The sequence below is a fragment of the Grampus griseus genome (assembly GCF_964374135.1).
Source record: "Grampus griseus genome assembly, chromosome: 4".
NCBI lineage: Eukaryota > Metazoa > Chordata > Mammalia > Artiodactyla > Delphinidae > Grampus > Grampus griseus.
Window position 1 is genome coordinate 141,047,047 of NC_138997.1, and position 21,092 is coordinate 141,068,138.

The 21,092-nt window shown below is 60.1% G+C and overlaps 1 protein-coding gene across 1 annotated transcript in view; it reads left to right on the forward strand.

Annotated features, from left to right (window-relative positions):
- Positions 1-1,095: 1,095 nt before the first annotated feature.
- Positions 1,096-21,092, forward strand: part of SH3TC1 (SH3 domain and tetratricopeptide repeats 1) — a 36,510-nt gene continuing 16,513 nt past the window's right edge. The window contains exons 1-9 of the mRNA XM_082653177.1: positions 1,096-1,224; positions 6,792-6,976; positions 10,524-10,595; positions 12,921-13,048; positions 14,326-14,431; positions 15,184-15,330; positions 15,941-16,121; positions 16,936-17,012; positions 17,828-18,023. Coding sequence (XP_082509303.1) covers positions 6,838-6,976; positions 10,524-10,595; positions 12,921-13,048; positions 14,326-14,431; positions 15,184-15,330; positions 15,941-16,121; positions 16,936-17,012; positions 17,828-18,023 — 1,046 coding nt within the window. The 5' untranslated portion in view covers positions 1,096-1,224; positions 6,792-6,837. The remainder of the gene's footprint in view (positions 1,225-6,791; positions 6,977-10,523; positions 10,596-12,920; positions 13,049-14,325; positions 14,432-15,183; positions 15,331-15,940; positions 16,122-16,935; positions 17,013-17,827; positions 18,024-21,092) is intronic.

A 21,092-nucleotide genomic window follows, 5' to 3' on the forward strand; every position in this document is an offset into this window, starting at 1 on the left:
ATCTGAGGAAGGACGGACGGGGCGGGGAGGGGGTCATCCAGAAATATCTCGGCCCTGAGTGGTTCTCACTCTGGGTGACATTGCCCCCAGGAGACAAGTGTCTAGAGATGTGAATGGTTGTCACAGCTGGGGTCGGCTTCAGCTGGTAGAGGCCAGGGATGCTGCTAAAATCCCAGCGTACATGGCAACCCCCTCCCCGTGACAGAGAACAATCGCCCCAGCAGTGCTGCAGTTAGAAGCCAAGCCCGGGGGCTTCGGTGTCGGTCAGACCTGGTTCTGGGCTCACCTTCTAGTTACCACCGGCCTTGGGCATGCCACATCATGTCCCAGGCCTCAGTTTCCCTGTCTGTAAAATGGGCACATTACCACTGAACTCAGAGACGTTCCTGGTCATGAAGCCAGGCCATGAGTGAAAGTCCAGCCTTTCTCAAGCACAGGACGGAGAAGGTGGCCCTCTGTTCTTGATTCCTGGGTCTGGGCTGGGGCCAGCAACCAGAGCCACACCCCTGCCTCCGTGAGGGCCTGAGAGCACATGGGAGGCTAGGGCCAGGGGCCGACCCGTGTTCAGTTCCTGCTTCTTGTCTGAGACCCAGGAGACCCAGTTCTGGCTTCCCAGGCAGGGCTGAGGTCCCCTGCTGTCAAACCCAGGTCGGGCCTGGAGCCCAGCGGAAAGACAAAGAGGGAAGGACAGCAGACGCCCAGCCGTCCCCTGTGTGCGTTCCCATTGACTGGGCCAACGGGCCGGGGCAGCACCGGGACAGAGGGAAGGAGCTGCACGTATGCGCACGCACACACACACGTGTGCGCATGTATGTCTTGTGTGTGCACACGTGTGTGTGCACGTGTGTGCGGTAAGTGGAAGAGGAAGAGAGAGCAGAGCTGAGGTTGGCGGGGCAGCTGTCAGACTTCCCCAATCCTGGCAGCTGAGGCGGTGTGGCCTCCACATCTGAGCCTGGGTGCCGGGCCCTGGGCAGGCGGGGCAAGGCCTGGAGCTGGTCCAGGACGGAGCTAATGATCAACCAGCCCTTGGGGGCGGTGCAGCAGCGTGGGGCCTGCCTCTCTCCGGAGGCACGGGTGCAGGGAGGAAGTAGGGCAGGAAGAGGGGCCGGTGGCGGCCACTGTGCAGTCAGCTGGGCTGCGGGCGGCGGAGACGGCCTGCGGGGCGAGCCAGCGAGGAGCTGGGAGCGGCCGCCTGGTGCCGCGGTCCTGCAGAGCGGGGCGCAGGTACGGGGCGCTGACGGGCGGGCGAGGACGGCCGAGCAGGCGTCGTCCACAGAGCTGGGTCTTGCCACGGTCGGATCTGAGCCGTCTTGCCTTTCACTTTCTTGGAGACTTTTCTGACCTTTTAGGATCGGGAGGGAGAAGGAGTGGAGTCTGGGGAGGCCCGAAGGCTGTGGGCACTGGTTAGCGGACTCCCGGGCAGAGCTCTGGGAGCACCCCGTGCTGGCCGGCAGCCATGGCCCCAGTGATGATGTCGGGTTTGACAAAGCACAGTCGCTCCCGTGATCTCGCTTGTCCCCCACTTCACGCAGGCAGCCAGCCAGCGCGTCCCGAAGGTCTGGCCAGGACGCAGGAACATCGCCAGCAAGCAGGGTTCCGGGTCTAGGGAGCCTCAAGTGGGCCTCCACCCTGGGTTGACGCCACCTCTGGTAGACACCACGTGTCCCGGCCCGGGTGGCGCTGTAGCTGTGACCTGGCCACTCTGAGGTCACCGCCCCTGGGCCTCTTCTCCATCAACAAATGGGACGAGTGACTTGACCAGGGGCCCCAACCGGAAGGTTCTAGGGAAACCCAGACCCAAGGCTTCAGAGTACCAGGTCCTGCCCTGGGTGTGTGGTCCCAGCACATCACTGAGACCCTCCCCCGGCCTGCAGTGACCCCCGGCCCCCTCCGCCGGGAGCCCCAAGCCCTGTCTGTGGGAGTTTCCTAGAGATGACAGATGGCAAAGCCACACTGGCGGGAGTTAGTGTTGCGGGTCCCTTGGGGCGTAGCCTCCCACGGGGCGGGGGGCTGGGTACGGGGGGCCCTGCTGTGGCTGAGCTTGTGGATAGAGGCGTAGCCGTAGAGGGTGAGCTCAGGTTCAGGGTGGGTGTGGAGGGCTGGACTCAGACCCTCCTGGGTTTAGATCCCACCAGAGCCGCCCCGGCCGGGCGGAGTCAGCACAGCTGCTCACGGAGCCGTCATGGCTCCTCTGTGCAATGGGCGCAGCGCTTGCTCCCGCAGGCCGTCATGAGGACTAAGCGGGGACACTCAGCGCTGCGGGGCGGCGGCTCCCGACCATGACAAGGCTTCCTGTATCCGGTGTTGAGCCGGCGTCTGAGGCCTGAGGTCACTTAATCCTCCTCCCAAAACGCCAACTTTACGGCAGAGAAATTCAAGGCGCGGGGCACCCAGGGCGGCTACTGTCCTGGGGCTGCCGTAACAGAGGGCCACAAACTGGGGGCGACTGACCACAGAAGTTAATTCTCCGCCAGTTCTGGAGGCTGGAAGTCTGAAGCCCAGGTGTGGGGAGGGTGCCCCCCTCCCGGGGGGGTGGGCTCTGAGGGAGGGTCCTTCAGCTCTTGGCCGCTGCAGGCGACCCTGGGTTCGTGGGGCGCATCGCCCTGGCCTCCGGCTCCATCTTCACACAGCATCCCAGGTGTGTCTGTGTCCCTCCTCTTCTTATAAGGACCCCAGGCATGCAGGGACACCTCGGTCCTGTGTGACCTCATCCTAACCTCACCTGCAAAGACCCTGTTTCCAAATAAGGTCACCTGGGCTTCCCTGGTGGCGCAGTGGTTGAGAGTCCGCCTGCCAATGCAGGGGACACGGGTTCGTGCCCCGGTCCGGGAAGATCCCACCTGCCGCGGAGCGGCTGGGCCCGTGAGCCGTGGCCACTGAGCCTGCGCGTACGGAGCCTGTGCTCCGCGACGGGAGAGGCCGCAACAGTGAGAGGTCCACGTACCGCAAATAAGGTCACCTTCTGAGGTTAGCGGTGGACATGACTTTGGGGGTGCACTGGTCACCCCAGTACAGGGGGTGACCAGACAACCCTCAAGAGGTGCTTCTTGGTGAGGTGGACGAGGTCTGCATGGCCCTCGAGGCATTTGCTCAGTACGGGTCCAGAGAAAGCTCTGGCCAGACCTCCCCAAACCACCTCTTCCCTTTGTCCCGTCCGCATTTATTAAACGCAGCTGTAACCCAGGAGCACCAGCCTTTAATCCATTGACCTCCTTGTAGGTGGTGTTTTCATTCTCATTCTCTGGTGGGTAAACTGAGGCATGGGGCGGTGTTCTGGTGCCAAACTCCCGTCCCCTGGGTTTGGGTGCTGGCTGGGACCTGGGGCCTGTTGCTGACGCATCGGGTGGCCCAACAGTGAACAGAGCAAAGGGGCCAGAGGCCACAGGGAAGGACAGTCCCTGAGTCTCCGCAGGGCCGCCCGTGGGGGCTCTGGACACCCGCCAGGCTGCGGGCTGGGCGGCCCCTCCTGCAGTCGGGAGCCGGCAGCCTGTTGGGCTGAGCAAGGCTATTTTAGGACCCAGCAGGGAGGGACCCTCCCAGGGAGACAGAGCCCACTTCCTCACGCGGGCTGTGACCAGGAACCCCACGCTTACGACTGTCCCCGGCAGCCCTGCCTGATGGGCAGGCCCCTCATCAAGAGTGGGAAGTCCCCTGAGCCCCGAAGCCTTCTGTTTTCTCAGGAAACCAGCCCTGAGCTGCTGGGGGCAGCCCTGTGGGGCAGGGACACAGGCGCTGATGGGCTGGTCCTGACTCCTGGGCGGAGGCGGGGACAAGAGTCAGACGCCCTGGGTGTGGGTTGTGCAAGATGCCTGGCTGTAGAGAGGGGGGGACGAGGACCCCGGCTGGGGGTTATAGAGACCCCACAAACAGGACCTGTGCAGGACAACGGGTCCAAGTGCCCTACTGAGATGCTTCAGAAGAGCAGAACAGCGGGGATAGCAGCCTGGCCTCCAAGCCGCGTAGCCGCGTGCTTCCCGGTCCCGACACCCACCTGTGACCAGGCCACGGTGCCCTCGATGACAGGTGTGGGGCTCGCCGTTTTCAGAGTAAAGAGAGAAAGGAAACAGACGATGGCTTGGCTGGGGGCTGAGGAGGGCCAGGCAGATGGAGCGGCACCCTGAAAGATGCCAGGAGGTCTTCGTGCGTGACAAGGGCGGGGATGGCCCCCGGGGACCAGGGCACAGGGAGTGCAAGGCACCAGGGCTTGAAATGACATTGGACATTTAACAAAGGTTGCTGGAGAATTCTGCAGCAGTGCTGCGTTCCTGGAACCTGCCGGTCCACGCTGCTTCTTCCTCTGGCAAGGGAGCACCCTCCGGCCTCCTCCCTCCTCCCTGGGGGCGAGGGGCTGCCTAGAAGGGTAGCAGGGTGGGCATGGACAGGGGTGTCTGTGTGGGGGGGGATGTGAGTGTGTGAGAGAGTGTTAATGTGAGAGTATATATATGTGTGTGTGTGTGTGTGTGTGTGTGTGTAGGGGGTTGAGTTGCCCCCCGCCTCGGAGCCCAGCCCGGTTTCTCCATCTGTAGAACGGGGTGATGTCCTTTCCCCGCCGGCTGCAGTGCACCTGGCTGAGGCACCTGGCGCATGCAGGTGTTGACAAATACTTGCGTCTGAGGCCCTCTGGGAGCCTGTGGAGACTCGCCACCGCCCTGGGACAGCCTTGGGTCCGTAGTTCTGAAGAAAATACTCCTTGCTGGGTCTGACGGAGGTCCAGCTTCCCTGACCCTGGTGAAAATTCGAGGCAGGGAAGTGAACCCAAGGCTCCACCCCTCGCAGGTCCCACCTCCACTCTCTCCTCTGTCCTTTCTGCACAAATACAGGAACGAAACTTCCAAGGGATAGAACGCAGCCCTTCTCAGGGTTTAAGACGCTCTGGTGGCTCCTCTGTGCGTTCACGGGGCGCTCAGTGCTGTGCCCCCCGCAACCCTGCGTGCCCCGTGTCCTCTGCCCCAGCCCCCAGCCCCGAGCCCCCAGCCCCGAGGTGACGCGACAGCTGCCGCCATCCGCCCCCGCATCTGCTGCCCATTCTCTGCTGCAGGAAGCCGGTGGAGCCGGGAGGCCGGCCAGGGGCTCTCGGAGTTGTGCAGGCCCAGTGGGTTCTGAGCCCCATGCTCCTCATAGCGTCCTCTGGTCTCTGCTGGGCCCCCTGTTCCCCAGCACCCACCGCAGGACGGGGTGTGGGTCTGGAGGAGGCCACACCTGCTCTCCAGTTTGCAGTTTTGTCCCCAGGAAAGGGGCTCAGAGGTGCGCTTTCCTGTCTCCCTGTGCATCCCGCTCTGTGCAGAGGGAATTCTTGCCGGCCTGGTCGGGGTTTGGGGTTGAACCCTCCCAGCTCTTCATCAGAGAACAGAGACCTGACAAGAGGACCTTCTCTTGCACTTGCTTCCCGGCCTTGCTGTTGCCCACCTCCGTGTGAGTGAGCGGGGCCATTCCTGTCCCCTCTGTCCCCGAGGTGGAAACTGAGGGGGGCGTAGTTGACTCCCGTCCTTGTGGATGGGGGCAGGGGCTCTGCCTCTGTGCCTCAGCCCCCAGCCCAGGCTGCACACCCGCCCTCCCTGTCACCTGTGCCTGGAAGGGGCTCTGTGTCCTGCTGTGTCCTCTAATTGGTGACCAAACCCCAGACCCTGGCAGCACCGTCTGTCGGGTCGGAAAGGGCCTCACTCCTCTCTGGCCCCAGGAAAGAGTGGTGCATAATGACCGGCTCTCGGGGGGAGGCCCAAGGGCACCCCGGGAGTGGGGAGCGGTCTCTGGTTCCTCCCCGGCCACTTCCTCCTTTCCCTCCCTCTGCCACCTGCTTCTTCCCCTCACGGGGCAGCGTGGGACCTGGCCCATTTCCTGCAAAACTGGACAGGGTGAAGTCCTCTTCCGGTGAGAGAAACGGGGCCCACTGAGGCCCCCAGGACGCGGACTTAGTTATAAGGAGCAGCAGGACCCCCTGGGAATCCGAGGCTGGAGTCACAGCCCAGCTGAGCCCCGTATGCAATGGAGCTGCGTACTCTTCTCTCAGGAGATGTGCTGTCTTTGGGGGAGTCTGTCCCTCCCAGCCCTCGGTGGGTGGGAGGTGCAGTGGGCTTATCTCTAAACCACGGTCCCGGGATGTCCCAAGAGGACACCTGCTCTGTTCCCTGTTCCCACACGGCCTTTATTGCTTCCGTGTCGCGCTCGTTGCGGTGCGTGGGCTTCTCGTTGCTGTGGCTTCTCTTGTTGCGGAGCCCGGGCTCTAGGCGCACAGGCTTACACTAGTTGTGGCATGTGGGCTCAGTAGTTGTGGCACACAGGCTTCAGTAGTTGTGGCACATGGGCTTCAGTAGTTGTGGCACACGGGCTTCAGTAGTTGCAGTGCACAGGCTCAGTAGCTGTGGCTCGCGGGCTCTAGAGCGCAGGCTCAGTAGTTGTGGCGCACGGGCTTAGTTGCTCTGCGGCATGTGGGGTCTTCCCGGACCAGGGTTCGAACCTGTGTCCCCTGTATTGGCAGGTGGCTTCTTAACCACTGCGCCACTAGGGGAGCCCCGGTGGGAAGGTTTTGAGCAGCCTCCAGGTGCCAGGATCTGAGCTACCTCCTCAGGGTCTGTTGATGAGTGAGAATGGCCCCTACCCGCCCAGACTGTGCTGTCTGGAGGGGAAGTGGCCGGTGAGCAGAGCTCTGGAAGGATGCTCAAGGGTCCACCAGGCAAAGAGGAGGCGTTCTCTCCTCTTCCCCCAACTCTGGCGGCAGATCTGTGCTGGTGCCGGCCGCCTGTCTTCTTAGAGAGGTCCCCACTGCTGACCCCTGCACTCTCTTCTCTCCACAGAGGCCAGCCCGGCATGCCGGGCCCTTGGCGCTGAGTCCACTGCGTCATGGAGGGCCTGACGGGGAGGGGGCCCGTGGGGCCCCCGGGAGGCAGCGGTGGCCGCGAGGTCCAGAGAGCGGGAGCGAGTGCGTCAGCCGTCTGGGGGCGAGCAGGGCCTGAGGAGGCCAAGGCTACCGTGGGAAGCGGTGAGTGCGGTGTGTGCGTCCACGCTGCCGTCCATTGCACCCAGGATGCCGCTGGACGCCTGCACTGTCAGTGCTTGTGTTGAAGGAGGATATGCCCAGTGAGCATTTACGACAGATGGGGGCCCACCTGGTGCTTCTCCAGGGCACGGCGGGAGGGGCAGGGGTTGGAACCTCTAGAAATGCAGCTTTGGGTGCCCACAGTTCTGCTTTGTCCTTGGAGGTGAGTCCCGGGGATTCCTCAGGACGGGGCGTCCCTCATTCTTCCAGGAGCGCAAACCAAGGCCCAGGGAGGGGAAGGAAGCAGGGCCTGGGCCAGGCCCCGGGCAGGATTACTTCCTGAACAGCGGAGGATGAGGGGTGTGACCAGGGCAGAGCCGTCTCCCACCCGACCTGCCCATGTGCGCGCGAGAGGGGCTGTGCCGGGAGCAGGGCTGGGCCACGTGACGTGGAAACCCGAGGGGTGGCCTAGGAGATCTCCAGGACCCCTCTCCCTAACTTCTTGGGTCCTGGAGGCGAGGAGGGAAGGGCGGGGGGAAGGCTGAGGTGGGCCCAGGCCCCTCCCCGAGCCCGGGACAGCCTGTCCTCCTGTCCCTCCCTGGGCTTCCCTTCGTCACCTCATCACCTTCAGCCTGGTCACCTGCTTAGTTGCCTCCAGGGCTCAGCACATAGCAGCTGAGCACATATTGGAATGACGAAGGATCGATGCTTTGGGAGGATGGAAACAAAACCTCATACTCGGTGCCTGGCCCAGAGCCTGACGCCGTGCATGCTTGGCGATTAGAGGTATTTTTACACCTTGGCGATTAGCGGAATTTTTACACCTTGGCGATTAGCGGAGATGGGAAAGGTCGGGGTGGCCTCGTGGGTGCTGACTCCTGTAGTCAGACACCTGCCTGGCCTGGGGATCCCACTGGGCCGGGCGCCCTCCAGTGCTCGCCAGCACGCCACAGAGGAGCTGGGTTCCGCCGGATGCCTGGGGGCCAGACCAGCCTCCCGCACGGCAGCCCAGCCCCGGAGGGGCCGTGAGTCCTGGAGCACGGGGATTCCTGCCGTCGGTGCCGCGGCCAAGCCAGAAGCATTCTGACCGTGTTGCCAAGTGTTTCCTGCCCTAGCTGCCCCACAGCGCAGCTGGCATTGGCTGGCATTGGGGTGGACCTGTGAGCCCAGGCAGCGGGGTCTGGGAGCCCCTCCTGTCTTCCTGGGCTCTCTGGCCCCGAGTAGCCAAGTGGCCAGTGGACTCTCACCCCATCCACCCAGAGCCCCTTCCCGTTTCAGCTTCTTTTGCAAATTGACAACAAAAGTCACAAGAAATAATATAAATAATTCCCATGTACCCCACCCAGGTTCCTCAAATGTTGACATTTTACTATGCTTGCCTTCTGTCTTTCTGCATTTACAGATCTACTTATATTTCAGGACAGTTTAAGAGTAAACTGCAGACACGATGCCCCTTTATCCCCCAGTGCTCTGGCGTGTGTGTTTCCTCAAACCAGGACCTGCTCGTACAGAACCATTGTGCAATTTTTTCAAACTTCCAACTCTCCTGGTTTAAACAACACCATTATCTAATCTGCAGACGGACCTCACTCCCATCCTGCCATCTGTGCCCGTAATGTCCTTTCCACCAAAGAAAACCCTGGTCATGCTCTGCATGCTGTGGCCACGTGCCTGTGGAGCTTTCTAACCTGGAGGTTGATACTTTGAAGATTCTGGGCCAGGTATATTCTGTAGAACGTTTGGGTACAGCTCAGTTCAAGCGTGGCTGTTTTTTCAGGATTGCAGGCAGGCACTCTGGGCAGAAATACCGCAGAAGTGTTCGGTTCCTCTCCGTGCGGCCGACCAGGAGACCTCGATGTCCATTTGTCTGGTCTCTGGTGACGTTCACGGCTCACGTCCATCGCTTGATTAAGGAGATGTTTGACAGTGTACATGTCACTGTCAACGTCACCCTTCTTCCCTTTGTCATGAGTAAGGAGCCCGTGGGAAGATACTTGGGGACTTTGTGACTAGCCAGTTCCTCTGGTCCTAATCAAACAGTTTTATCATCCGTGCAAGGTTCTTGACTGAAATCATAACATTACGACGGTTGCTAAGTGGTGACTTTCTAATGCTGCGTTCTTTTGACATTTGTTAATGGACCTTCCACTGAAAAGAAGAGCTATCCCCTCTCCCCAGGTATTCATTGATTTATTTTAGCGTGGGTGGGCTCAGAGGTCTTTATTTCATTCTCTGGACTCTACCAGTTGCTGTCATTATTTATTTTGTTGTTCATGTTGCCCCCGATTTGGTCTTGTGATGCACCTCCAGCATCCTGTGAGCACATCCTACTTTCTGGGACAAAAAGAGGCTCACATCTCATCTCTGCTCTCCCTGTCGCAGCCCTGGAATCAGCCGTTCCTCAAGGAGCCCTGGCTTCTCAGGGGGAGGACGGAGCTTAAAGCCGAGATCTGGGTGCCGTGCCCTTGTTTGGATTTGAAAGGCATTTCTGAGCCCCCGCTCTGGGGATGCAGAGCAAGGAAGGGCTGGAAATGGGCTCTGACCACACAGGCTTAGGGCTGGTATAACGTAGGTGGGGAGAGAGCAGAAATGAGCCTATCGTTTTGCACGGTCCAAGGCCAACGTGGCAGCATCGTGCCCACGGCTGAGCGGTACTTCCCCGGGGTGAAGAGGCTGCAGTGAGGTTCAGCACCGTCTCTCGGAACCACAGGTGTTTCCAGATCAGATCCCCTTTGATCTGAAGGCCCTGATTGCTCATCCCATTGTACAGATGAGAACCGAGCAGGGCAGAGACGGGTGTGTGCGTGGAGGGGCCTGGCCAAGATGCAGACTGGGAGCTGGCTTCCCGGCTGGGGGCTGGGGGCCGGGACAACCAGCAGAGGACCGGCCTCACAGGCCAGTCAAAATCAGAATGCAGCCCCATCTGCCACAGACCCCGAGTTCCCCCTGGGCTGTCACCTGTCCTCTGTGGTCAACAGAGTAAAGGCCCCCAAAGAAGTCCACATTCTAGTCCCCAGAACCTGTGCACACACACACACACACACACACACACACACACGTTACCTCCGCGGCCAAAGAGACTTTGCAAAGGGGATTAAGGATCGTGAGACGGGAAGATTATCCTGGGGTCAGAGTCACAGAGAGGTTGGAGATGCTGTGCTTTGGGGATGGAGGAGGGGCCTCGAGCGAAGGAATGCGAACCCCTCTGGAAGCTGGAGAAGCAAGGACACAGATTCTCTCCTGGAGCCTCCAGAAGAAAGGAACCAGCCCTGCCCACATCTTGTTTTGTCCCAGCAAGACCCGTCTCAAACCCCAGAACAGCAAGATAACACTGTTGTTTCCAGAAGCCTCTAGGGTAGGGTAATTAGTAACGGGGCAGTAGGAGACTCAGCCTCCGACCTTGTTGGGCTTTATGACCCTGGAGGAAGGGTGTGAACGGTGGTTTATAGGGGTGTGGACATACCTTTCTTCTGGAAATACCTGGGGGCTGGCGCCTGTAGCTGAGAGTTGCCTGTTCTCACCTTAATCACAGGATCCTGCTCTGTTACAGACGCTGCCGCCCCTGGCGTTTCTCCACCGGCTGCTGGGCCCTCTCCTGGCCAGATGGGCTCCTACCCCACAGGTAGACGTCCTGGGCGCTACACCACGCGTCGGGGTTAAGTCTGGGCTGGGGACGTGAATGCGGGATCCCTGGGCGTCCCCCCTTCCCTCCGGCCTCACCCATCCCGTGGGCTTCTGGTTCAGGAGCGTCTAACCCAGGCTTCTCTAATGTGGACGCCCTGCTTTAAGGTCACCCTGAATGTGGAGAAGAGGCTTGTTAAACACAGATGCCTGGGTCCTGCCGGGGTCTGGGGTAGGGCCCAGGACTCTGCATTTTTCACTTGGGGACAGGGTTCGCCTGCACGTGCAAAGGGCTTCCCTCGACTCTGTGTTTGCATCTGCCCACACAAGAGGGGGGCACGGCCCTGGAGGCTGCACTGCAGGGGAAGTGAAACCCCAGGAGGGACACCCTAGGGGGGCAGGGGGATGGCAAGGGCCCTCGGGAGAGGCATCGGGGAACTGCTTCCGGGGAGGGGCTCCGAGGACGGAACGGCGGGACTTCCGCAGGGCGCTGATGGGCGGAGGGGGGCAGCAAGAAGCCCCTAACGCCGGAGACCCGACTCCCGAGCCCCAGCTGTGGGGGGCATGGAGACCCCAGCGTCGTCGGCCGCCCACCTTTGCCGTGACAGCCGCCGTCCTCCGGCTTTTGCTTCGGGTGGGCAGCGCTGCCTGTGGTCACTCGGGATGAGCAGGACTGTTGAGCAACGAGGGAGATTATTATGAGATTGACAATTCAACCCCACCCTCTTACGGGAGTAGGAGGGGTCACTTGTTAGAACCGGTTGGGAAATGCTGGGCTGGCTTCCTGCTGGGGGAGGGGCCTGATTCCAGATCCCAGATGTGCTCCTTTGCTCCGGCCCTGCCCCCCAGGACGGGATGGGGATGTCTGCTCGAGGGTCCCCTAGCTGGAAAATTCCAAGGCAGGTGCAAGGCTTATTCAGAGGGTGTGAGGAACCTCCCTCCCCCTCTCCGCATCCTGTCCCTCTTCCTCTCTCCCTCTCTCTTCTCCCCTCCCCCTTCCCATCCTCTCCCCTTCATCTCCCCTCTCCAGTTTTGGAACAGCCCATGATCTGAGGATCCCTGCGGCCAGGAGGCCTCTCAGGGGGACGGGGTGTGGGTGGGCAGGGGACATTTGAGCTGGGATCCAATCATAGCGCACCAGCCAGGCCAGGAATTGGTCTGGGAGAGGGTGATTCAGGCGGAGGACAGGGTGAGTGCAAAGGCCCTGGGGTGGGTTGGGCGGGGCAATGCCTCGATGTCTCAGGGCATCAGAGAGGCGGCCACAGGCTGGAAGGGAGGGGGAGGAGAGGTGGGGCTCTGCGGGGCGGGGGTGGGCTCTGCGCCTCTGCGGGGCAGAGTGAAGCGCAGGCTGCTCCAGGCTGTGCCTGGAAAGGTGGAAAGGATCCGCATTTTATTCTTCCTGAGAGGCAAAACCACCGGGGCTGTGCTGTCTAATACAGTAGCTACTTGTGGCTGTTTATGTTTAAATTTAACTTAAATAAAATTAAAAATCCAGTTCCTCAGTTACACTGTCCACATTTCAAGAGCTCAGGGCCCTATGTGGCTGGTGGTCTCTGTGCAGGACAGTGCAGAGAGCAAACATGTCCATTGCTGCAGAAATTTCTGGGGAACAGCAATGCCTGGAGGGCTGAGAGCCAAGGTGTTCCATAAGCCAGAGCTGGCTGGGAGGGGACCCTCTGGCCCTCTGTGGACCAGAGAACCATCTGGAGGGAGGGCCAGGGCTCAGACACTGCTCAGGAGGCCCTATGGGGCGGGGCCACGGTGAGGGGTGAGCACGGTGCGCTCAGCCTGGTTTTGCAGGTGGGTCAGTGGGCTTCGCTTGTGGACCAGCCAGTGGTGTGGGAGGGAAGGAGGTGTCGTTGGTCTGAGCAGGGTGGGGGAGGCGGTCCTTCTGGAGATGGTAAAGAAAGGAGGACAAGCCAGTTTTGGGTGCGGGGGGCGATGAAGAGTTCTAGGATGCCCGTGGGGTGTCTGCTGGAGTTTGGATGTCCCGTTGGAGCCCAGGCGTGGAAGCAGTCGGGACTGGAGGCCACGGTGACTTGGGACCATTTGCTGAATGCCTGCCCTGTGCTGGCCTGTCCTGGCGCTGTGACACAGTCCACTTGCTCCCATCTCTGTAAGATGTGGGTAGCACGTAACTCATTTACCACCAAAGAAACTGGGCCTCAGGGGAGAAAAGCACCTGTGCAGAGTTCTCACAGGCAGTGCACGTGGGCTGTGAATCCGGGTCCCCGTGATTGTGGGTGAGGGCCCTCAGGGAGGGCAGAGCACCCCACAGAACTGGCCTGGGCCAGGGAAGCTGCCCACCTTCATCTTCCCCTTCCAGACCTGACTTTGCAGCTGCTGGCTGTGCAGAGGAAAAGCGGATTGCCCGACCCCAGCCTGCAGCAGGTCCTGCGGGGCCGGCTCCGTCTTCTGGAGAATGACAGCTGGGAGGTGGCCCGTGCTCTCGGGGTGAGTCTGGCTCCTCGGGGGGCCTGGGCGGGCAGAGGTGGAGGGGATCCACGCTTGTGAATGGGGTCGAGGAGGAGAGGGCAGTGGGCGTAGGAGGAGGTCTGTCCATGGTGTCCAGACCTTACCTGATGGTACCACCGCCGGGGTGACTTGTCCCCCGTCTGCTCTCCTGGCTGTCTGGCTCCGGGAACAAGGGTCACACAGGCCCAGACACATGTGGGCCACCACTTTCTGAATGCCCCAGTCCCTTTCTCCATGGACACCCCACCCTGCTAGGAGTTTGAGTCTCTTCATAGGGAGCAAAAAGGACTGCTGTGAGTTGATTTTATTCTCTGCTTGATTTGTTGGTGACGGACGGTCTGTCAGGAGGTTGGGGGGAAGGAGGCTGAGCTGGGCGACCTCCCCATGGCTTAGGGCTGAGAGGCCACAACCTGACCTTGCGCTCAGCCTGGCCTGACCTTGGCCGAGGTCCCTCAGCCTCTGTGAACGCAGCTTCCTCAGCCACATATGGGAGACGCTTAGCTTTATCACGCCACGGAGCTGCCGTGAGGACCTGCGAGCAGCAGGCACGGTGCACCCAGCTCGGTGCTCTGCAGGGGGGCTGCCCCTGTGATGCCCGTCCTGGGTGCGCACTGGCTCTGGGCTGAATCCCGGCTGTCCCAGGGTCAGACCTCGGAAAGGAACCGGGACCTTATTTCTTAATCCAGATGGAGATGATAATAGTACCCTCTCCCCCTTGGTCAGCGTCAGCTGGAATCACTTTTAATGCCCCAGCACCACCAGGAGTGTTCATGGGATGGGTGTCAGGAGAGGGGATGCTGGACCTGCCACAGAGGGTGCAGGTCCAGGGCATGGAGGCTGTGAGCTCCGGGAAGGAGTGGGGCTTGGTACAGCCCTGGGGAGCCACAGCTGGCTTGAGAAGCAGGAGAGGAGCAGCTTGGTTGTAAAGGAATCAGCTCTGTGCTTGCTGTCCATATCAGGGTCACTTAAAAAAAAAATTAACTAATTAATCTGTGCCGGGTCTTAGTTGCGGCGAGCGAGATCTTCATTGCAGCATGCACTCTTAGCTGCGGCATGTGGGATCTAGTTCCCTGACCAGGGATCGAACCCGTGCCCCCTGCATTGGGAACGTGGAGTCTTACCCACTGGCCCCCACCAGGGAAGTCCCGCCAGGGTCACTTCTGCAAAACGTTTCTACTGCGTGGCTCCGTCCTCCTGATGGGCAGACGCCCCAAAGCCACTAGGACTGTTTCTCATTTCTGTTTCTTCCCCGTAAGGAGCTATCGGCCAGGCTGCTGTCCATCCACAGTGACCAGGATCGGATTGTGGTGACGTTTAAGACTTTTGAAGAAATCTGGAAGTTTTCCACCTACCACGCTCTCGGTAAGGCGGTGACCCTCGCAGACCCCGTCATGGGGACGCGTGTCACACACCAAGCATTTTATGTTACCAGTCGGGGCTTTAGACTAAGTTAGTTCATGATGGCCTCTGCGGACGTCATCTGTTCTCAGTGAGGTTGTGATGGGCGGAGTCGCAGATGCACACGGGTCTGAGCGCGACTCGCCCCCGGGGCAGCTGAGCTCTCACTGGCCGAGCACAGACCAGGAAACCCTGTTTCAACCTCAACCCAAGTGCTTTCTTTCTGAAACATTCCCTGTTCTAAGGGAGACTTTGGCCGTCTAAGTGCCTCTCCTGGGGAAACTTGCTGCCCCGCTCCCGCACTCCCTCAGGAACCTGAGGGCTGAGGAAGTGAGAAATTAGACTCACAGTGACCGTTTCTTGTGCCCCTGGAGCAGGGCTGTGCCCACGCCTGCAGCGCACGTGATCTCCTTGATCTCCCGTCCCATCTCATAGAAGAGGAGACCGAGGGTCCTAGAAGAAGTAACTAGACCCCGCCCGAACTTCCCAGGGCACAGGGAGGCAGATGAGTTGTCCACCATCACGGCTGGTCCTCTCGCAGCCCAGATGGTCTGACCTGTGGCCTGCCCAGGTAGTGGACGGTACCACGAGTCCCCAAGGACCGGGTGGTCCATCTCCCTGGGCTTGGCCGGCGCAGGGCTCGGCCAACACCCAGCCATCAGGGCTTCCCTGCCGCCGGCCTGGAGCCCACTGGTAACCAGGGCTGTCTGCTCCAGGCTTCACTCATCACTGCCTGGAAAACCTGCTTGTGGACCAGACCTTCTGGCTGCTCGAGCCTGATGAAGACCAGGAGACGGCCATCCAAGTCCACGTGGATGAGGAGGCCTTGAAGCTGACGCACGAGAGCCTCCTTTTCCAGGAAGGTGAGTGCTGTGCAGGCGATGGTGACCTTGGGCAGCTCCTCGCTGGGCTGGGGACGCCCCGGGGCCACGGGCAGCAGAAGGGCTCTGGAGGTGCCGGAGACTGAGGGCACTTGGGGCAAGGAAAAGCCCCCCAAGAAATAACAGAAAAGGGGTTTGGCCAGCGCCCCCCAAGCCCGAGTTCCTGACCGAGCTATTGCTCCCAGTACCTCGGTGGCCTCACAGTTGGGCCCCGAGGCCGCAGCAAACAGGCCATTGGCTGCCTGCCCTTCCCCAGCCACAGAGCGGACAAGAGGAGGCCGCTGCGGTCCAAGCAGGAAGGGCCCTTGGGATCACATGTCGAGCCCCTCAGAGCCCAGACAGGGAAACTGAGGCCCAGAGAGCCTGAGGCTGAGCCAGGCTCCCGGGCAAGTCCCGGCGGAGTGGGGACTCCAACCCAGGTCCAGCCTCCAGGTCTGGGCCCCTGGGGCCTCCAGTGTCTTTCTGTGAATGCAGAAACTGGGGTGGGGGAACCCCTGCAGGTATCCCGGGTGGAGAACAGGTAGTCCCGCCTGCAAACTACAGCTGCACCTGTGTCCAGCCGCCTGAATGACCACCCTCTGCCGCTTTGAAGGGCCTTTCTTTGTGCTGTGTCCTGACCACCACGTGAAAGTGATGAATGGCCTCCAGCCCCTCGGGCAGGCTTCGGGGTTTCCCCGGGCAGAGGCGGCGCTGCCAGTGGACTCTTTGGCCCCCAGCCACAACACATCCTCAGAGGAGCGGACAGCCGCGGAGCCCTTGATTCCGTTCCATCAGTAGGTACCGACCTTTGTTTCTCTGCTTCCTGTGGGTCCAGCGTGTTGTCCGGCCTCCCGGAGACTCCCCCAGGCCCGGGTCCAACCGTAGGCCAAGGCGGGTAGACGGGGACCGGTGTGAACCCGAGGCAGGCCTGGCCACGACCCCTTCTGCTATTTTCAGTGTGTGGCTTCAGCTAAGCCAGTCCAACTCTCTGGGCCTCGGGGCTGCCACCTGCACAACAGGACAGCGACACCTCCAGGCAGGGCTGTCCTGGGATGAGATGGCCTGGGAGTGTACAACATAGGGCTCTGGCTTCCTGCTGTAGCTTGTTCTGGAAAGCTTTTGAGGGAGCTACGTAGCCTGTGCTCATAGTAAGGGAGCACGCAGGGATGTGTGCAGATAAGAACCAAGGCAGGGACGGCCTGGGGAAGGCAGGGACAGGTAACACGCAAGTTCATGCTCGTGTGCTGAACGTGGGGCGTAAACTTGGCTTGAGCTTCCTGGCGGCCAAAGCAAAGAGAGAAACTGCATCTCCTCGTGTTCAGTGTCTATGAAATGACAGTCTGTGGCTGAGTTTCTCTCCCGGGGTGATGGTGGGAGGTCCCCGAGGATGCCAGCGTGAGGGGCGGCAGGAGACACCTGGGCTGGGGGCCGTGGGGCATGGCTGGAGCTGAAGGCCGCACACCTGGGCGTATGTGTGTGTGTGTGCGCACACGTGCAGTGGGGGCAGGTGGTGGATTTCGCTCGGGTCCCTGGGGGCCGTTGACCTGTCCAGCCTACAGACAGTTTCAATCTGCCCTAAACCTAAAATCCTCTCTCATCCCACTCCAGGTGGGCTCTTAGGGTCCCCTGGGACCCCATCAACGACTCCATGGGTGGACCTGTGACGCCAGACATCCAGCCGATGGGTAAGTATTTCCACTGGCCCTCCTCCCCTGGGGAAGAGGTGGGTGAGGAAGGGCAGGCACCAGAATTCCCGAAGCTTCTGCACCCACCCTGAATCCTCCCCAAGGCAGAAGAGGTAGCTAGAATCCCCTCCAGTTCCTGAGGCAATAACAGAGGCTCAGAGAGGTCCACTGGCTGGTCCAAACTCACACAGCACGCGGGGAGGCCAGGCCGGGGTCCCTGGGCACCCCACCTCTAGGGAGTAACTTCCACACCCTATTTGACCAGCACTTCTGCAACTTCTGCTCTCTTTCTGGCACTGGGTCAGACACCTCGGAGGGCCCTCAGACGGTGGAGGTGGGGCGGGCAGGGCCCCGGCTGAATTCGCCACGTGTGCAAATGGAGGAGCGAGAGGCAGGGGTCTTGTTTAGAAAAGACGGCCTGGGTCCCTGGTCCAGTGCACTGGCTCTGCCCCAGGCTGCTTGGTGTCTGGGTGGCCTGTGGACCTGTTAAGTGGACATAAGGCCCCATGGGAGGACACTTACAGCTGGATTTGCCCTGGGTGGGCCCTGGCCTTGGAGGCCGACAGCCCTGGGCCAAGTTAATCGACATCCCCAGGCCTCAGTTTCTTATCCTCAGCGTGGGGATAAACAGGCCCCCGCTTCAGGTACCGCATGGATGTCCAGCCCCTCGTGTGCGGCAGCCCCGCACCCTGGCCAGGTACTGAATCAGTTCCTCAGCAGGACGGCATGTTCCCCGGCTGGGACACCACCCCTGTGGCCGAGGGCCGCCCGTCCCTATCCCCCCCAGCACTGACCGTGTGGCCTCCTTCCTGCAGCTGTGGGCCTGGCCTCGGCCGTGGCGGACTGCCAGGGCTCAGGGCCTGAAGAGATGACCTTCCGAAGCGGTGACCACATCGAGATCCTGGGCGCCCAGGTGCCTGGCCTGCCCTGGTGCCTGGGCCGGCACGCGGCCTCCGGCCAGGTCGCCTTTGTGCAGACGAGCCTCATCAGAGCACAGGGCCAAGCGTCTGAGTGAGTGGCTGAGGCCTCGCCCCCGTCTGACTCCACCCCCCGCCCCCGTGGGAAGCCTACCCCGTCCACCTGCTTCCCAGGTGACAGATCCGCAGTGTCCTGGACGGCACCTCCTGCCCCTCCCTCGTCCCTCTTCCTGGTCGTCACTCCCACCTCCGTCCCCAGGGCTGGGCCTAGCCCAGGGCCACCCCACTGTCCCCAGGGCATGGCTTCAGCTTCCTATCTGGACCCCTCCTGCCCTTCCTCCAAGTGCTGCCAGGGTTGGTCCCTGAAATACAAAGGTGTCCACGTGCACGGGTGTCCTGGGGCTGCGGGGACAGCACCACAGACTGGGGGCTTAAAACAACAGACTGGAGGCCAGACGTCCAAATCACGGTGTGGCCAGGGCCGAGCTCCCTCTGGGGGCTCCACGGGAGGGGACTTCCCGCCTCTTCCAGCTCCTGTGGCTTCAGGCGGTGCTCGTGGCCGCATCACCCCAACCCCTGCCTCTGTCTTCACGTGGCTTTCTCCATCTGTGTCCTCTCGTCTGTCTCTTGTAAGGGCACCAGTCCTTGGATTTAGGGACCATCCGGATAACCAGGACCATCTCCTCATACCAGGATCCTTGACTTGGTCACATTTGAAAAGACCCTATTATTTCCAAATAAGGTTACCTTCTGAGGGTCCAGGGGAACGTGGGTTTGGGGGGGACATTATTCAAGCCAGTACACCTGCCATTCCCCTTCATAAAGCCCTTCGAAGCTTTGGGCCTGTCTTTCAAGGCCTCTTGAAACCCAGGCCCTGGTCACCCCCAGTTTCAAGGCCACCACTCACCATTGCGTCACCCTGAGGCCAGCGTGCGGGTTGGCTCACCCCTTCTGGAACGATTCTGGGTTATGCGCCTCCCTCTACGTGAGATGTCCCCTCCACCCCGACCATCCCGTTTTCCTGGGGGCTCTCCATGGCCCCCAGTCTCACCTCCAATGGCTCATCCCTGGGCGCACCCTTCCTGGCTGTGCTCTACTCCCCATGTGACCTCCCCACCCCCATCCAGGGGATTCTGAGCCAGGACTGTCTGGTCACCTCCAAGTCCCCACTGCCTGGCCCTGGGCGGCAGCAGGGGGGTCTTGAGAGAGTGGTCAGCCGGCACAGCTGTGCTCTTGACCTTTTGTTGTTAAGACCTCAGCCCGGGAGTCAGTGTAGAGAAAGGACCCTTCACTGGGTCAGCGTCTGCCCCTCGGACGCATCGTGAGGTGCTCGTCCTCGGCGCCCCGCTAGCCCTGACGTACACACCGTCTCATTCTTGTCTGACACCTCGGACAGACCAACGCCTCCCAAACCAAGTCTCAGAGGCCACTCTGGCTTCATGACATGTCCCACCAGTCCCTCTGTTTCCTAATTCAAGTGTCTGTCTGCTCCATGGCCTCCTGTTCATCAGAAACTGTTTGAAGCTGGGCTGGGCTCGGATGCCCAGAGCAGCAGCTAGACCCAAGTTTCCCAAAGTGTGTTCCCCCCAGGGCTCCATCTCAAACTTCATCAGTGACGGTGTGCTTCCCACACGCCCTGGCTGCTGGTCCACGGGGATTCCCAGCACAAGGAAGGCACCCAGAGTCTGAAACTTTTCTTTCTCCTGTTGAAGTGCGTTCTTCACACTGGACCTCCAGACAACACTACTTTTTTTTTTTTTTTTTTTTTTTGCGGTACGCGGGCCTCTCACTGTTGTGGCCTCTCCCGTTGCGGAGCACAGGCTCCGGACGCGCAGGCTCAGCGGCCATGGCTCACGGGCCCAGCCGCTCCGCGGCATGTGGGATCTTCCCAGACTGGGGCACGAACCCGTGTCCCCTGCATCGGCAGGCGGACCCCCAACCACTGCGCCACCAGGGAAGCCCCAGACAACACTATTAGCTGTTGTTCTGTGGATCACTCCTTGGGCACCCTTGGTCATCATCTCTGGGGAGACCACAACGGCTCAACAGATGTCTGGGCTCCATGTGACTTAAACTTGTCCTGAGCTTGCTAACGGGCTGAGCTGCAATTGCTGTGGGAATGAGCCAGTCTGTTTTGCCCTCCCTTAACCCAGAAGGGTGACGGGGCCCAGTGCCATTGGTCCAGTTTACAGCTGGAGAAGCCCTAACAGCTTCCCTCATTCACTCAACAGATGTTTACGGAACATCTTTCCTATTCCAGATCTGAGTCTTTTATCTTCTGTTTAATGAGCATTCTGGTAGCTATTCATTTCTTTTAACTTTATTTTGACATAATTTCAGACTTAGGGAAAAGATAAAACAAGGACATAAAATTCCTGGATGTCCTCATCCAGGTTGCCCAAATGTTGACATGTTATGACGTTTACTTTCTCCTCTTTTTTTTTTTTCTAAATTCTTTGGGAGTCAGTTGCAAACACAATGTCCCTTTACCCCTAAATAATGCGATATGTGTTTCCAGAAATCAGGACATCATTTGCGTGACCACAGCACAACTGTCAAAATCAGGAAGTTAACGTTGATAAAATCCTGTTATCTGCAGACCTTAGATTTTACCAAATTTTCCAGTAATTCCCTCTATAGCCAAAGAAAATTCCAGACCCCATGTGAGCACCTGTCTGTCTCTTTAGTCTCATTTCCTTGATCTGAGACAGTTCCCTGTTCTCTTTGTCCTTTAGGACACCGACACTTTTGAGGAATACAGGCCTATTTTATCGAATGTCCTGCAATCTACCCTAAGGTTTTCTTTAACTTCTCAAAAGAGCTCCCTCTAAGTTCCAAAGTACGTGTGAAAGTTTCATATTTTGCTGGTAATTTAGCCCTGTAAGCAGAAGTTGCCTCCCCCTCCCTGTCTCCTTCCTGTTTTCCTCTCCCTGAGTTTTCAGAGCACACACGTGCCCTGAGCTCGTGTTGTGTGATGCTCTGTGTGGAGCTTACAGTGTGGAGGAATTGAGTCTGCCTGCAGCTGTCATGGCCGGCCTTGCAGGGGAAGGGGCATTTAAGGTGGGGCTTTGAAGGCTGTCCAGGAGCTCACCTTCCCAGGATGCTGTGACCAGCTGCATCTGTCATGGCATTTCCCACTCCTGGGCGTCTGCCTCTGGCCAGA